This window comes from Columba livia, chromosome 7, assembly GCF_036013475.1.
Source record: "Columba livia isolate bColLiv1 breed racing homer chromosome 7, bColLiv1.pat.W.v2, whole genome shotgun sequence".
NCBI lineage: Eukaryota > Metazoa > Chordata > Aves > Columbiformes > Columbidae > Columba > Columba livia.
In genome coordinates, this window is record NC_088608.1 from 21,671,223 (window position 1) to 21,688,061 (window position 16,839).

The following is a 16,839-nucleotide window of genomic DNA, read 5'->3' on the forward strand; positions in this document are numbered from 1 at the left end:
ATAAATCTGAAGGTTTTACAGTACTCTTTAACAAAACACTGATTTTGAAAACATAGCAGAGATTATTTCATTGTTTAAAACACAATGAGTAAAGGATTCCAGACAAGTAGGGAAAAAGATACATTACACAACTAAAATTGATCATGTATAAATAGTATGCTCTTTAAGCCACGTGATATTTTTTATGCATAGGGAGGCAGATTTATGTTTTTATTACACGCTGGTTTGCAATTAAAGAATAGAAATATTAACTTCATTTAAGCAATCAACAGAAAACTTAGTAACATTTTTATGACAACAACATGAGATTACCTGCTTGCCTCATGAGCTAATGACAATCTGGCATCCTTGGAAGTTCATGCATGAGTTCATTTGGCAGAAGATTCAGGGCTTAGATCTTCACTTCTCTTAGATGCTGTGACTTGTGAAACTTAAAATCTATGTTCTAGTTGCCATTGTGACTAAAATGATCAACCACTTAAGTCTGGAGAGCAGGTCACACCAAATCCATGCAAATTAAAGCTGAACATCATCACACAAGTGATGTTCAAGTCAAGTTTTTCTTTAAAGAGTCAGAGTTCAACTTCTATTTTTAGGAGAACAGAGAGAATAATGAAGAAATATATTTGCATCCCCATCCAATCTGGCTTGTTCTTCACGTCTCTGTGTAAAGTTTCCAACACTTTAGTAAGTCCTGGGTTTGAATTGGCAGATACTGTACTGAAACTATGTTAAGTTCCATAAAACTGTTTCTTTTCATTTTTTAAGCCTCTATTTAAGCATGAGTTATCAGGCAGCTCAAAGACTAGCCAGAATTACAAGTATTTTTTTCTGTTAATCAGTTAATTAATTTCTAATTTGTATGTGTTTTGACACTATCTATATTTCAAAAGTTAGCTAATAAAATACCAGGAAAGTAGTGTTGAATGTATGTTTGGGCATATCCTCTTACTACATATGACAGGCTTCAGAGCCAGCTGAATGTTCTACAGCAAAGGAAAAAGCAACTAAATACATGATTTGACAAGTGGTGTGTGTTGTCTCTTTTGCAATACTGTTTTGTTTTCTCCTGTTTTCCTCCATAACTTCCCTGCAATGGGCCTTTCCATACCTGTTGGAATAGTCTTAAGAAAAAGGCGCTCCCTTTCTTAGTTAGTGGACATTAGATATATTTGATGTTATTCAACAGAACAATGCCCAAATGCTCCCACATACTTAGGCCAGAGGCCATATATGAAACTGGTTAGCATCTGGTTTAGATTTACAGCACTCAGTGAATCCAATGATAAGTCAAGGGGATGATCATGGCAGAAGGTGCGCTCCAAGTACAATCCACCAGTATCTTTAACCATGCTGCTACTCCACATTTTCTGCATGCCCGGTCTGCCTCTTCATTTCAGTAGTATTCCTGCTTTATCTGTTCGTACTTGTGGCTGTGCCAGCTTATCTTTACGGCACGCCTGTAAATTCCATTCGCCCGTCAGTGTCCTCGCTTATCACAACCATCAACCTCCACTACAACCACAAGCACAAACCTCGCACACATCAGTTCCCCGAGCCGGGGAGAGCGGGGAGAGAGGGGAGAGCGGTGGGGCCGGGACCGGGGCGCTGCCCGGAGACAAGCGGACACATAAACGTCTTTGCTAAGGCAGGGTTCTGAACGCGAGGGGACGAAGCTCTCAGCCAGCTTGTAAAAACTGCTTTAAAAACAAAACCAAAACAAAATAACAAACAAACAAACAAAAGCAAAACCCCACCAAAACAAAACAGACAAGCAAGACCCTCCTCGAGAACCAGCAGCGCTACCACGGCCGTGGGTTGCGGAGTGCCACCCCGCTCCCGCCCCTCGGAGCGGCCTCCCCGCCGGGCGGGCAGCGGCTGCGGAGCGGTAACCGCCCGCCGCTCCGCCGGCCCGGAGCCCACCCCGCCCTCCCGGCCGGCCCCTCCTTCGCGGCGCTTGCTGCAGTGCACGGAGCTCGGAACATGGAGGGCTACGGGCGTTTCTTGGCGCTGCTGGTCTCGGCGCTGTCGGTCGGCTTCGTGGCGGTCATCCTCTCCCTCGTCTGGGTCTTCCACTACCGCGAAGGGCTGAGCTGGGACGGCGGAGCGGGGGAATTCAACTGGCACCCCGTCCTCATCATCACGGGCTTCGTCTTCATCCAGGGCATCGGTGCGTCAGGGTCCCGGGACTGGCGCGGAGCTACGGGGGAGAGGGGCTGCGGGGGCCGGGGCTGCGGGGACGGGGCTGCGGGGACGGTAGCGAGTGCCAGCGAGAACGCAGCTGTCCGCGCTGTGCGGCCGGAGCGCTGCAGGGAAGCCAGCGCTCCCCGAGAAGGGACAAAGGGTCCCTTGTAACAAGCCGAAACTGCTATATATGTTTTTTTCTGCAAGCACTTGTTTACCCTGGCCTGGGATTGCCTTGCACTTTGAGTAACGCTTGCGAGGTGTGTTTTCCTAGTTAGCCTGAAATTATGCAAGTTGAGAATGGAAATGCCAGAAATGCTGCCCTAGGACAGTTTCTCTCTTCTGGCTCCCTCTCTTCTGGCTCTGTCCCATGTCCCAAGAGGAGAAAGGAAAGTTCAGTACCACTGAAGCTAGATCCAGGAATGGTATTCGTGCCAAAGAAAATGTAGCACCATAGCCATAGTTAAAATGAAATTCATCAGCCCAGACTTAGCATAAATTATTGTGTAAAATAGATATTTTAAATTAATTCTTAATCCTGTTCCATAAATAGCATACAGTGATTATGATGCAATGTTGTTTTTTGTTGTTTTCTGTTTGGTTTGTTGGTTGTTTTTTTATAGAGTGTAAGAACTTTGGATTATATAGAGTTCCGCCCTGGACGTTTCCCTTTACGTTTATGACATGAACAGTATCTTTTTTTCCCACTCCACACAATTAGTATGTTAGGTCTTAAGCGCAAGGGTTGTTCCTTGATGTCAGCAGCAATACTGGAGTTTGAACTGTGTTTTTGCTGTTGGCGTAATTGGCTAATTGCAAGAAAATGACTAAATTAGACACACTGTAGTTGATAAACTGTATCAGCTTAGGAAAGAAAACTACAATGCTCTCAGCCAAGTTTAAAAAGCAGATAATGATACAGCACCACAGAGGAGCTTATCTAGCATGTGAATGTATTTAAACTAGAGGTAAATATTGAAAAAATTAGGGCACCTTTAAAATCCTACATCTGGGAGTGTCAATTTATGCTAATTGCATTAAAACTAATCAGGAATTTTGACACAGATGACAGCTTCCAATAGTAATTTTTAATAAAGTCATGGAAAAAATTATTGCGCGTTTCAACATGAAAAGAGAAAATGAAACATTAGTAACATCTCCAAGAAGGGCAGATAAATACTGCAGAGAACACTGGAAATTCTCCCATAGTTTTACCACTGGCTTTTGTGTGGAGAGGACAGGGAAGATTTTAGTATTCTTAAGTAATGAAGGACCTCTGGAGACTTACAGTATAAATGTAAGCAGGAGTATTTTTTCTTCATAATAGAAGACAAACTAGAATTTTGTCTAGACAAACTCAGAATTTCATTTTTAATAACCTTAATTACATTTGCTTCATTGCTGAATGATACATTGCATTCATCCAGCCAGAAAACTTGTCCAGCACATCCGGACTTTCTTTCCAGTGGAACATGTTGTTTGCATCACATGTGCGCTTGCTCTTTGGCGGGAGCCCCGCCAGGGGTTGGAAGATGCAGGAGGGGGTGGCTGTCTGGTTCTAGCTATGAAGGGAATGTTGTGATTTGAACATACACCGCAATTTTCTTTTTTTTTTTTTTCAATGGGAGTAGTGTGTGTTTTCAGCTTTCTGGCTTCAAGATACAAATTACTATTGAGCAATAAACAGTGTTTTGAAGTTGTTTTACATAATATTGCTCAATGGAGAAGTGTAATTTCAGGCTATAAATAAGCAATGAGAAACACCTGTTGACTTCACTAACATATATATGATCAAAGTACTGTATTTTACATAAGCATAGACTTTGTGAAGAAAATAGGGGTAGGTTTTCTGCAGCTTTTTCCTACACATTTTGTTGTTTTTTTTCCTCTGAAACTCAGTTTTTCTCTAGTCACAGAGTAAGGATGTTGCCTCAAGCCTTATATAGGTAAGGATATATGTAAAGTAAATGGAAGTTAACTGAACATCAAGAAAAGAAAAAAAAAACAAAACAGGAACATATCCAAGGAATCAACTGATAAGAGACCATTATTTGGGGAGGAAATTCTATTATATAACAAGAAAAGCAAAGTCAGAGACTGAAGGACTTATGTAGTAAATCAGATGAAATATCAACAGATAAGATACCACTGTGGACCTGATTCATATTTAGCTGATGGAAGTCTGCCATTGAATTCAAAGTAATTTGGATGAGACTGGAGAATAGGATGCCTCTTTGCACACACACAAAAAGTCTTTAAGTAGTTAAAAGTAGAAAGGACTTTCTAATAAATATCTTGGTTAAATTTGTGTGGAAAATTTGAAATAATAACCAAATCAACTGTTTCTTGAGCTCATTAAAGTCTATACAAGGACAGAAATGTTGTATTGATGCGTAGGAGGTAGAAGACATGACTGTAATAATGTGCATATTGGGAAGTAGATGTGCCCTGATAAAGTGCTGTCTGTATCATGTCAATCAAATTAAAAAGCTGTAGGCATGTTAATATTGTTACTATTTGTGGATCAGCATCAATAGGTAAATGTTACCTGACAAAACTCTGTCAGTGCACAGCAATTGTCCAGATGATTTTCTAGACTTGGAGTGGGAAAAACACAGGCAATAAAAGTCTGTGTGCATATTAGTACAGCAACATTTTTGAAAATAATAAGATAGGAAAAAGCATGAGGAAAAAATGAGTTTTAAGAAAGCCTTGAAGGAATAGTAGAATGATGAAATGGATTAAATAATAAGGAATTCTGTCTTATTTTACATGTGGAAATGTTGAACAATGACTGTAGACACCAGAGCATGTTCCAAAGGAGTACTTGCATGCTAGTTCATGTTTGGTCTGAAAATGATGTTTGGTTCTCTCCCAAAGGACTAATTAAGGAACCTATCAAGATGTAATGTAGAATAAATTATTTTTGAGGATTTCCCATTACTTGCCTAATAAAATAATATTTTTTTCTACAGAGATGTGACAATCTCTATTACAGACTGTGAAGTACCATAGTGGTTTTTAGGGTTGTGGAAAACTGAATAAAGAGTAGGTCAGAACAAGGAGGTAGTCTCTGTCTCACATCCTCCGATCAGTTCTCTACTGCTTATGAACCGTATGTAAACTCTATGCAATAAAGTGTACACTAAAAATCTTGGAAGATGCTTGCACAATTAATATTCCTCATCATACATGACATATAATGTCATACAATTTGTATTTTAAACAGGCTTAAAACATGAGGATGTAGCCTAACATCAGCAAGGTATTAATAAAGGAATACATGAGGAATGTTGCTTAGAAGTTCTTTACAGAGTGAAGAGAAGGAACAATCCTGGTCTGCCACATTGCCATGTGGTGTTACAGTGTCAATTAAATTTCATTTGTATGGATAAAATCACCTAGGTGGGTGAGGTGACCCAACAGCTCACTGAGGCTGAAATATTCCTACTTCTATCCTCCACTTCTCCCTTTCAGCTTTCTCCTTGCCTCAGACTTCATCTTCCTACTGGTTTGTTTGTGCCAGTTCTGGCCCTTGTCAGAATTAACTCAACTAGCTGGAAAGTAACACCTACCCACCCCAGGTACAGTTTTTGCCAGAATGGAATGTTGATTTGCCTGCACAAAGTGTCTCAGAAGTGCCATAGATGGGAGAAGAGAGATGCTGGGCAATGTGTGAGAGGAAGGAGAAAGAATGCAAATCTACTTTAAAGTAAGCATAGATTTTCATCTTGAAATACATCTAAAGATAATGCTTGCTCTGAGTTATCTCACAAACCTGATTACCTCTGCTTCAAACAACAAAACATCTATTCAAAGGAAAAACAGCTAATTCTGGAGCTTCGAACATCCAATGGGCTGCAGAATTCTCAAGAACTGGAAAGGCAAATCATTGCTTAGCTGTAAGGGTCTCATCACAGGCAACTTGTCAAGACACAGCTCTCTTGACAAGCTTAGTTTGAGTCCCTTTGAAATTATAAAGGGGCACTTGTCCATTCTGATGTTAAAATGATTCCCAAAGAATCTAGTGGGTGTTCAGAACTTGCTGAAGCAACAGGATCAGCCAAGAAGGAGCAGGAGAGGAAATAGGAGTGAAGAGGAACATTCCTTTCTGGCGGGTGCGAGGTGCTGTGCAGTGCACCTCCAGTGCACTCAGAACCACACTTGTGTCGTTTAAGTTGAAAGGCGTCTCACGAGCAATCCATTACACCTCCCTACAGAATGTGCAGCATGTGCTAGTCAGAAATACTAGAGGGCTAACTCTAGAATTTTGCTTTGTGCTTTTGGCAAAGAACAGGTGTCCCATGCTACATACAAAATATTGCAAGATTACTCTGCAGTATGTGACATGCTTTAAAATCACAGCTCAAAACAGGAGTGAGATCTCAGTAGAGAAGCTTTGTCTGAGGAAATCTAGACTGTCAGATTTCTTAACAGCAGTAGAGATGCTGTTGCTAGAGAAAGTTCTTCATGGGACTGCTTTAGCATGTTATGACTAAAAATGCTGTAACTGTGTATGTGCTTTTAATTAACTCAGGCTATTTTGAGATGAAATTACACAATGTCTGAGTCAGTTCTTAAGAGCTTGCACCACTGAAAGCAGGATCTTCCCCCTCCTTTCCCTTTTGTTCAGCAAATTGTCTTGCTTCCTCCTGCTGGTCAGAAAAACAAGACTTACAACAAAGGCAGCGGGAAGCACATAGAAATAGAGCAAAAGTGGTGATGGGGAAATGGGACTGTGTCTTTTCACAGTGACCAACAGTCAGATCTGCTCAAGTTGCAATGTGTAACACCACACACAGCCCTCAAGGAAAAAGGTTTAAACCAAGTTGTACTGTCATTCATATGTCCTGGGCTGTGGCATGTAACATGCTAATGCATGGTATTATTAACAAGTGTCCTAGCCATTAGTCTGTATTCCTTTCTTGTCTATCATACTGTTTATGGGAAAGAGCTCAGATAGAGATCTAAGACTATGTGGACACATGACTAGGGAGTTTTTGATAGTGATTTGGGAAGTTAAATCAATGAGATTACAGCATCTTATGCACCAAAGAAAAATTTTCTACAAATTTTTAGCTTGGACTTGACTCTGTGATCATGGACTGAAAACTGAGACCAGGACCTAGGCACATCTACTTCAACACATACAGAGTCCAGAACACTGCTGCACTTGGAATAAATATCGACAATACTATGGGCCATATTCTAAGATGGAGCTACGAGGATTTACTGGGAATACTCATGGGATGCTGAGGCTTGTTTGGGGCCTTTTTGGCATACCTGTTTACAAACTTGGAAATCACAATCACTACTACTAAATTAACTAATAATAGTCTGATTCAGGCAATTATTTCCATATCAACAAGATATAAGACTACCATATAACTTTTGGGGAACTGTTAAAGGTGATCATAAGATTGGTGTGCTGAATAATACCTATGTCATATAGACTGATTACTGTCAAACTGTCTTAAAAACCAAGGTTTCTATCTTCCTGATTTGTAGGATTTACTACTGTTACTTTTTAAAAGTAGAAAGCTGAGAACTACCTAAGTGCTGTGTATGTTTAAATACTCTAAGGGTCACTTTCATTCCAGCGTTACATTTTCACACACTATGTAAAAGCATACATTCATTTAAAATTTTATCGTAGTCTGGAAATTTCACTTGTGAACAGTATTTTCTTTGTGAATTATTTAGTGCAGGCGTCCAAGTAAAAAAAAAGAAAAAATGTAGAGAGAGCTTTGAAATTAGTAATTTATTATTATTCATCAAAACATGCAGTATGAATAGCCTATTAATTTTCCATAACCTATGCTTTTTGCATAAGAAGCTGGGGTTATGGAGAAGTATTAAGTAAGGCACATGAGAACCACTTATGTAAATTCTTAATCTTTGTATTTATCAGGTAATACTTTTTTTTTTTTCTGGTGCATATTTATTGCTTAATGTTTGGAAGAGGAACTTTTTAAAAAACATATATTTATTCTTTTGTTTTAGGACAGCTAATTATATATAAGGATTTGAATGTAGTTTCATAGGCAGAAAACTTAAATGAGGATGTGCTGAATGGGATGAATGGAGCTCAGTCTTTTTGCTCAGGCAAGACACTATGGATGTGGGCATTAGCCTTGATTGCTCAGCTGATCAGCTGTCCTCATAAATATTTGTCCCCTGCTATCTGAATATACTTGTGTGCTGTCATACGTGCAGAATTACTACCTAGTTTGTAATCAGATGTACCTGGGACTTCAGTGATCTAGTCTGGTCTGAGTGTGTCCCCTGTGGGAAGCACCTGGCTTATACGAGAGGCAGGGGACAGCTGTGGCAGGGAGGGAGCAGTGGAGACCTTGAGGAAAGAGCCTGGGAAGAAGCAACTCTAGGCTTCTGGAGTTAGATCACTAGAAATTGTTGGTTTTTTCACACTGGACAAAACCCTGGTTGCTGGAGTTATTAATGCAAACGTAGGCAAAATCCCCTTAGATTCATCTAACAGTGTTCGAAGAGTTGTAGTTGCCAAATCCTTTTGTCTTTTAAGAGTCAGATTATGATTCCCTTATGCTGAGTAGCATTTTCTCATTTAAATTATCCTATTAATATCAATGTAATAGCATATAAATATATATGCAATTAGAGAACAGCATTATCCAAAGATGGCAAAGAGAATAAACATTAAAAAATAATCTTGCACACTTTTTCTCAGTAGGTATTCTTCTGGATTTAAGAATTGGGCCCTGTTCTGCTAATCTGACAAGCAGCAGAAAAAAATCAAAATCCTGGTTGATCAGTTTGAGGAACAAGGAAGAGATGACACCAGATTGTTTACTGTTTTTTTGAAACATGCTTAAGTTTTTTTAAAAATTAGGAAGAAGTCTCTCTAAAAGCTATATTTAAACCTCAGTTGTATATTTGGAATATGTTATGCCATGTGTAGGAAAAAGCCTAGGCTTTTTTAGAGGATTAAATGTTGGATTTTCCTATAATTTACAATGTGACTATGTGAATGATGCATGATTATCAAAATCTGAGAGAAGTTATCCTGCAAGGCATAAAATCTTGTTTCTGTTCTTTCTTCAGCTATTATTGTGTACAGGTTGCCCTGGACATGGAAGTGCAGCAAACTCCTGATGAAGTTCATACACGCTGGATTAAATACCATAGCTATGATTCTTGCGATTGTTTCTCTGGTAGCCGTGTTTGAATACCACAATGCCGGCAACATTCCAAACATGTACAGTCTGCACAGCTGGATTGGGCTGACTGCTGTTATATTTTATTCTCTCCAGGTCAGAATATAACTGTATTTATAAACAGGTTGTAAATTTGAAGAATGTGTTGAATAATTCAGGCTCATTAATACACTCTAACTACTGGGATATCCATTTATATTCTGTCATTTGCCAAATTAGCATGTAAATGTGCAAATACTCGATCGTTGACTTCAAAGAAAAATGTATTTTAAAGCATGTTTCATTTATTTGCTAGGATCATGGCAGTTGATTTACTATTCAGTTACACAGTAGTGTGTTTCTAAGCTCTATAAACTGCTGAAGTTAAAGCAAGTGATTTGGTTTGTTGGCAGCATATTTAAATACAGTTAGTGCTTTCATTAAGGAAGCCTCAAATGAAGTAATTGTTTTTATTTTTTTCCAACTATCATAATTTTAAGTAGCAACTTCTTGGTCTCAAGCCTTGTGTTTGTCAGCAGAAGCAGTGCAGCAGGAAGCGATGCAGATCGAAAGGATCTGACAGCTCAATTAGCTACTGCTGGCTAACCAGTTCTCCTGAATCAGCAAAACTGTGATAAATGTTTGTGTGCGTGCTTTTACCCGCTCCTGTCGGCAGAGAATTAGAGTTACCATAATGGAGAATGAGCTAACTTCATATGCTTTGCATTTGGCATAGAAGAAGAGCAGGCATGCCCTGACAGTTAGTATACACATACAGATGTGATGTTTCTACATATACATTCTGAATTCTCTGTATTGTTATTACACTATGGAAATGTATTTTGTTCCATCAAATTCTGATATTTTTTTTTTCCCAAAACACTAACAGTAAAAAAATAAGACACTAATTATTTAGTGATCAAGCATAGAAAATCCCCAGCTGTGGGATTTGAGTTTTGGACTCCCATCCTTCACTGCTCAGGCTAGGAGGTACAGGAAATAATGTTGAAATAGCACGTTTAACACTTAGAAAAAATAAAGCATATTGCAGCATTGTGGAGTGTATTATTTGTAGTTGAACAACAGCTAATGAATGAACAATGTTAAGATTTTCCTTATCTTAATAATGCAGTTATTTCAGGGAAATCTGTGCTGCCACTTTACCAGGTATCAGCATTTTTTCTAATATTTAAGATAAAGAATTATTAATAATATCTTATTTCTACTTTTCACTTTTCCACTATAAACATGATCAATGGCATTTAATGCCTTGCTTGTCTCATCACTAGAACTGTGGTGTTACTTCCTCCAGACCAGGATGTAAGTCTCTAGGCAGACTTATGTTTGCTAAATGATTAAGCACTGTTGTTAAAAAATAGTCATGAAGTAGCATCTCTGTGAACACTTGGCATTTGCCAGAAAGGGTATGCTAAACTCAGAATTGAAAAATTATTGGGGGAGATTCTCACATAATACTATACCTACAGGAACCATGGTGTAAATATATTGTATTTACATCAAATGTATATTAATATAGTATAGCACAAGGATGTACATTTAAAAATAGGGCAGAAATGTAAAATGGAGACTGCCTCTTGGTAAGGAAGGTCTCTGAAAAGTAGTACTCGAAGATGACATGAAGCTCAAAATGAGTTGTCACAATGCTGTGACAACAGGAAAAGTAAATTCTCTAATAGGAGGTTATCTTAATCTCCATATATGGCATTGGTGAAACTAATATGAAATACTATGGATTTTTTTTTTTTTTAATGTAAAAACATAATAATTTGAAAAAGCAGATAAAAACTGGGAAAGTAATTTGGTAGCTGGAAAAACTATCTTCCAGTGGAAGACTTAAAAAACTCTAACTGTTTAGCTGATATAAAGAAGATTAAGAGATTACTTTATTACAATGTATTAAAAAGCTTCCCAGGGAGAAAATACCAGGCTCTTTAATGCAGCATGGAAAGACAAAACCAGGACTAAGGCTGGAAGTTAAAGCAAGATGAAATACAAATTCATGCACTGTTTCTAATTTAGCAGCAGGGGTGAGTAATGGCAGAACAAACTAAAAAAGGGAGACAACTTCAATATGATCAAGCAAGCCTGTGACTGCAACCATGTGACATGATGGGTCACCTTCCATCACAAAACTAGTGCTAACAGGAAGACTCATGTCCCCTGAGTAACTTCATGACACCCACACACATATTCATTCTGTAAATGCCAACTGATTGGTATCTATCTGTGTATATCTCTATATTGAGATATAGATCATTGCCTTTCTAAAGACATGTACTTTAATAAGGTCAAATTATTTAGTCCACTCAAGTCAGAAGGTTAGGCTGCCTTCTGATATTCATTTATGTGTAAATCTGTAACAGAAACAGAGAACATGAGCTGAAAAGACTGTAAAAATGTACCTACCCACACTTACAATGTATTAGTGAACTAGTGACACTGAAAACTTGTGTTTGCAGTACTTAGTTTGGTTGTAGTTTCAGCAGTATCAGTAAGTTTGGACACTGATATTAGGTGGGATCACTTATAAAATATTTCATGTCTGCTTCCCAGGTGCTAATCCAGAATTATTGCTTTGATTTTGAAGGGAAACACATTCAGAAATAAAACTGCCAATTCTTTACAAATTTGTATGTGAAGACATCTCGAAATGGAATTTCTGTGATGATTTTCATTCTGCTTGAAGTGCAGTGTGTTTCACATATAGCTTTAACTAAGAATCTGTTCTGTGTTTAGCTTTTCTTGGGTTTCGCCGTCTTTCTGCTCCCTTTTGCTCCAGTTCCTCTCCGAAGAGCTGTCATACCAATACATGTTTATTCGGGTCTTACCATCTTTGCAACGGTGATTGCAACAGCTCTCATGGGAATCACAGAAAAGCTTATATTTGCATTGTAAGTATTTGTTTTTCACTTGTTTATTAAGGTGCTTCCATTTGCACAGAATTATAACCATCTAGTATTGGGTCATTGGTTTGGTTTGGTTTGGTTTGGTTTGGTTTGGTTTGGTTTGGTTTGGTTTGGTTTACAAAGACCTCCTACCTAGTAGGAGACTGCTCTTCTTAGACCAGGATTGTCTTCAAAACAACTGACCTTTATTTTTCTTCCCTTCCAAAGGCAAAATCCTGCATATAGCTCTTCTCCACCAGAGGCAACTTTTGTCAACTGTCTTGGTCTTTTGCTTGTCATATTTGGTGCACTTATTTTGTGGATGGCAAGCAGGCCCCACTGGAAGCGCCCCCCAGAAGAGAATGCTAAAGCTCTGCTGCCCGTTGGAGGGACTGCCGAAGGCACAGAAGCGGAATCCACAATGACAGACGGGAGTCAGGCAGATAAAGCTGACCTGAGGATCAATAGTGATGCAGCCAGAAAACAAAACCTCAAGCTTGATGAAGCAGCCCAACGATCAACTATGTAAAGAAATTACACAGAATGAGAGTACTATTATACTGCCAAACCCCCCTGGTTTCTTCCGGTTTAATTATATTGATATATAAATAGGTTGGGATTTTAGTTTCCATATGGCTTGCTCAAAGATACTCATGTTTTCTGCATATGAATTTAAATTCCAATAAGTCCTGAACATGTTTTATTGGTTCATGCTCAGTCCTCATTTAAAAAATGAGGGTGTGAATGACATCACATAATGGGAAAAACACATAATTGAAAAATGTTTTCCATATCACTTCTTAATGCTTATATCTTTTAGAGTCATGAAAAATTAACAAGATCGAGACTTAGTTCTGCTCTGAGTGATTTTGCAGGTTACAAAACAGAGTCATGAAGTATACCAGATAGCAGAATTTAGTCGCTCACCCATAATTTTTCTAGTAATGTTCACTTTCTAAAGCCCTGATTGCTCAACCTGATTAACCCCCTCACCAACTACTAATATGTATCTGGGATCTGAGGTCATTCAGCACTTTGCAGAACTGCACCATAAAAATGTTAAGTCTAAAATTTTGAATTCAAAAAAAAAAATCAAAGTTTGCCATGTTTCCTTTAAAAACTTTTTAAAAAAATTTTTTAATCAAAAGGTATGTGTTGACTTTTTAACCAACTCTACCAAATATATTGTATATAGACAACATTTGGCTTTGGATCATGTGTGATCATTACTGAAATCTAAGGAAATTTTAGGACATACAAATGCAGAATTTGGCTTCTTTGGAAAGCTATAGATACACACAGAAGGCAGCATTTTACTATTTTTATTTGATAGGACAGCTCTATTGATTCATGGCACTAGACTAGAAATCAGGAGCTTAGAAACCAGAGAAGACTGCTAGCAGAAGAAAGGAGCCTGAAGTGAGAAATGCTGCCTCCAAGAAATAGCTGAGCTTTGCTGATTTGATTAAAATGCTACCTGTTCACTCAAAGGCAATTTTGGTATCTCTGTGCTGGCGTCAAAACAATTATTGTCATGGGCATGAAGACATACTTTAGTCTACAAGCACACTATTAAAAACTCCATGACTTTTTAATTTGAAGTTAAAGTGTTAAATAATGCAGTTTGAGTCTCTACTGGCACTTATTTTTACAGCTCTTTCTTTTAACCAGAGTATTGATGTATTATGCTCATTCATTATTTTCACAGATATAAACAATATTGATAATTTTTACTATCATAGAAGAATAATTATAGTAGATAATTTTCATTGCTCGTGTCCACAATAATGAGCCTTTCTATTATAAGCTCTTGTAAAAGTTGCAGAGCCCACTACAAGTCCAAAGTTACCACTGTTCATGTTGCAATATAGACAGTTTCAGACAGCATATAACTTCCTGGGTTTTTTAGACTACGTAAATTTTTATCTGCTATACCTTTTAAAAATGTTTAAACATATTAAACTTTAGCAAATATGCAATTCTTGAAATTCAGTGTTGCACTAGTACAAATAATTTTGGTCATGTGCCATTTTGGATCTTCTCTGACAAGAAGCACCTTGGTCCCTGTTGTGTGATTTGCAATAACATTTAATTATTTGGTGAATGCAGTGTAGAAAGCTAGCATAGTAAAATATTTGAAAAACTATTCTGCTGTACCATTTGGTACTCAAGGACTACATCCCAGAGTTCTGTGTTTTTACTTATGTATGTTTGTGGATGACTGAGACCCAACCTAGCATTGGTATATTGCTTCATTTGAGAAAATACATACTTTTAAATGCCATGGTGTAGCCTTCAGGTATGATGGAAGGAATACTACCCTATTGTGTGAACGCCCCTCCAGTCCTACTATGTGCAATGGATCAAACAGCTTTTTGACTGTTTTTCAAGTTCCATACTTTTATCTGTCCTCCCTAAAATGGTTCTGCACAGCTTTAACATAAAATCCAAATAGTACTGATAGCAGCTTTCTGAGAGGAAAACGAGCACTTGTTTTACATGACATTAGTGCATTAGTGCTCAACTGACATGACGTGATTATGTTATGCATCTTATTACAAATTTATACGTTGAATATTAAGTAGGAAGAGGGATTCACAGTAGCTTCTGGAGAACACTAAACTGTGCTGTCTTCTTCTGATCTTGTTATGTTCTGCTCAACAAGTCTGTTGTTTGGGGTTTTTTTGTGAAATCAGTAGGCATCTTACAGCTGCTGGATGCACATTTAGTCTTTGTGAGAGAGCACTGTTAACACTTTTCAAGTGTAACAGGTGAAGTGGCTTTTCATACTGCACTCACACAGGCAACAGCAGGTTAAGTTGGTATGTAGTGGCCTGTGAAAATGAGCTCATTCAATCCTTGCATAGTACTAAGTCATCTAATAAAAGCGTGTGTTTATGTGGTAGTTGCTTGTCTAAGGATTGTTCTGGAAGAAACTCTACAGTATATTGGGAAACAAAACAAAACACACATCTGTGATTTCTTTTGTTACAATACTGACTTGGACGTATTGAAATCAACAGCTTTTAGGTGGGTGGTTCTATATGCTGTTAAAATTAAGCTGTAGTAACCAGCATGCCTTCCATTTATTCCATGTTCAAGAGTCATGGTACTTGAAAAAGAACAGTGGCATTTCTTTACTTCTCTATTCTGATTATATAAACCTAATTGAAAATCAATGATTAGCAAACTTTTGAGGGTAGTCTGCCAGACTACCTTTTTGGTTTTTTTCAACTCTGAGGTTAAATGTGATAGTAGAAACTCAGTGGTGTTTGGAAGATTCTATTCTGGGAAATTATAATGATCAGTGATATCTCATGTGTATGAACTGTGGGATTCTGCCTGCTTTGGTCTTCAGAAGATCCTGGTGAGATGCAGTAGCTGTGGGCTCCTAAACCTTGCTCATCTTCTTGTGTGGAATTTAAAAGACTCAACATCCTATAGACTTTTGGCTTCAGTTCTAAACTGATTTAAAAGGTCTTTAGCTATCCTTGCAACATATGAGGTTAGTTCAAGTGCTAAATAAAAATACATAGGGCTTTGGAGAGTAATTTTCTCTAGAAAAAAAAGGCATTCCTAAAGCTGCTTCTCCAAGTGCCATTAACTTTCCTTTCATGCAACTTTTCTTACCTCTATTTATATGTAATATTAGCAACATGGAAAATTAAAAGGTGTATTTTCAAAGATATAAATGGGAGGTAGAACTCTAGCTTTTTAATCAGGATTTCTGTGCATGTTTGGAAATCTTCTACATTGTTGTTTTTACAGGGACATGATTGTAGAGCTTACACTCCAAGTTTGGGTTCCTATAAAAACATAGGAAGTTACAAAACCTAACATTAAAAGTGCTAATTTTTTAAGATGCTTGGAAAAAAAAATGAAATGTATTTACATGCTGTTATGCAGTACTGCTTACAGAAGCAGAACAGCATTTTTTCCAGCATTAATGAAACTGAGAACTGATGGTGTGAATTAGATTTTAAAACTGAATGTACAGTAATTACATGTATGCTTCTTACGACATGTAACCAAGAAGATTGCATATGATATTGTAAATACAGATTACTTGTTTACGTGGATATTTTATTGAGAGACTAAAAGATATTGCCAAATATTTTCTATTTCAGAACCCTTTTTTATGCCTCTGTTTCAGAAAATTCTTTCCACTGTTTCTAACTGTTCACAAGAACTTAATTATTTTATTGTTTTGTTATTCACGGTACATATTTGTAGATGAAAGCAAATATTTCATTACAATGCCTATTTTACTTATTCTTTTTTGTATGTTAATAAAAATGATTTTTCAAGCTTATGATACCACTGAGTACAAATTTATATTATGGTACTAAAATACAACTTTCTAAGTTTGGCAAAAGATCAAATTATTCTTATGATTACTTTTTTCTTAAATGGGAGGATAGTTATACAAAATGAATTAAATATTTTTAAATTTCAAGTATTCCTGATGGAATTTTGTACTCTGTAGTGTTAGAAGGATAGTCAGTATATAACAGAAAGTGAAGGAGTTCACCATATACAGAAAGAATCTGTATTTCACCTTTTGATCATAATAGAAA

General features: G+C 37.5%; 1 protein-coding gene across 1 annotated transcript; it reads left to right on the forward strand.

Annotated features, from left to right (window-relative positions):
* Positions 1-1,863: 1,863 nt before the first annotated feature.
* Positions 1,864-16,574, forward strand: LOC102091411 (plasma membrane ascorbate-dependent reductase CYBRD1). Its single transcript, XM_065068760.1, has 4 exons — positions 1,864-2,170; positions 9,265-9,473; positions 12,114-12,268; positions 12,491-16,574. Exons 1-4 carry the CDS (start codon positions 1,984-1,986, stop codon positions 12,789-12,791), a joined length of 852 nt encoding a protein of 283 aa, XP_064924832.1. The 5' UTR covers positions 1,864-1,983; the 3' UTR covers positions 12,792-16,574.
* Positions 16,575-16,839: the final 265 nt, after the last annotated feature.

Excerpts from the sequence above, each read along its gene's own strand:
- LOC102091411 (XM_065068760.1), top strand. The coding sequence starts at position 1,984 with ATGGAGGGCTACGGGCGTTTCTTGGCGCTGCTGGTCTCGGCGCTGTCG. Across the intron at positions 2,171-9,264 it reads CGTCTTCATCCAGGGCATCG|CTATTATTGTGTACAGGTTG; the intron begins GTGCGTCAGGGT and ends TTCTTTCTTCAG. Across the intron at positions 9,474-12,113 it reads TTATATTTTATTCTCTCCAG|CTTTTCTTGGGTTTCGCCGT; the intron begins GTCAGAATATAA and ends TTCTGTGTTTAG.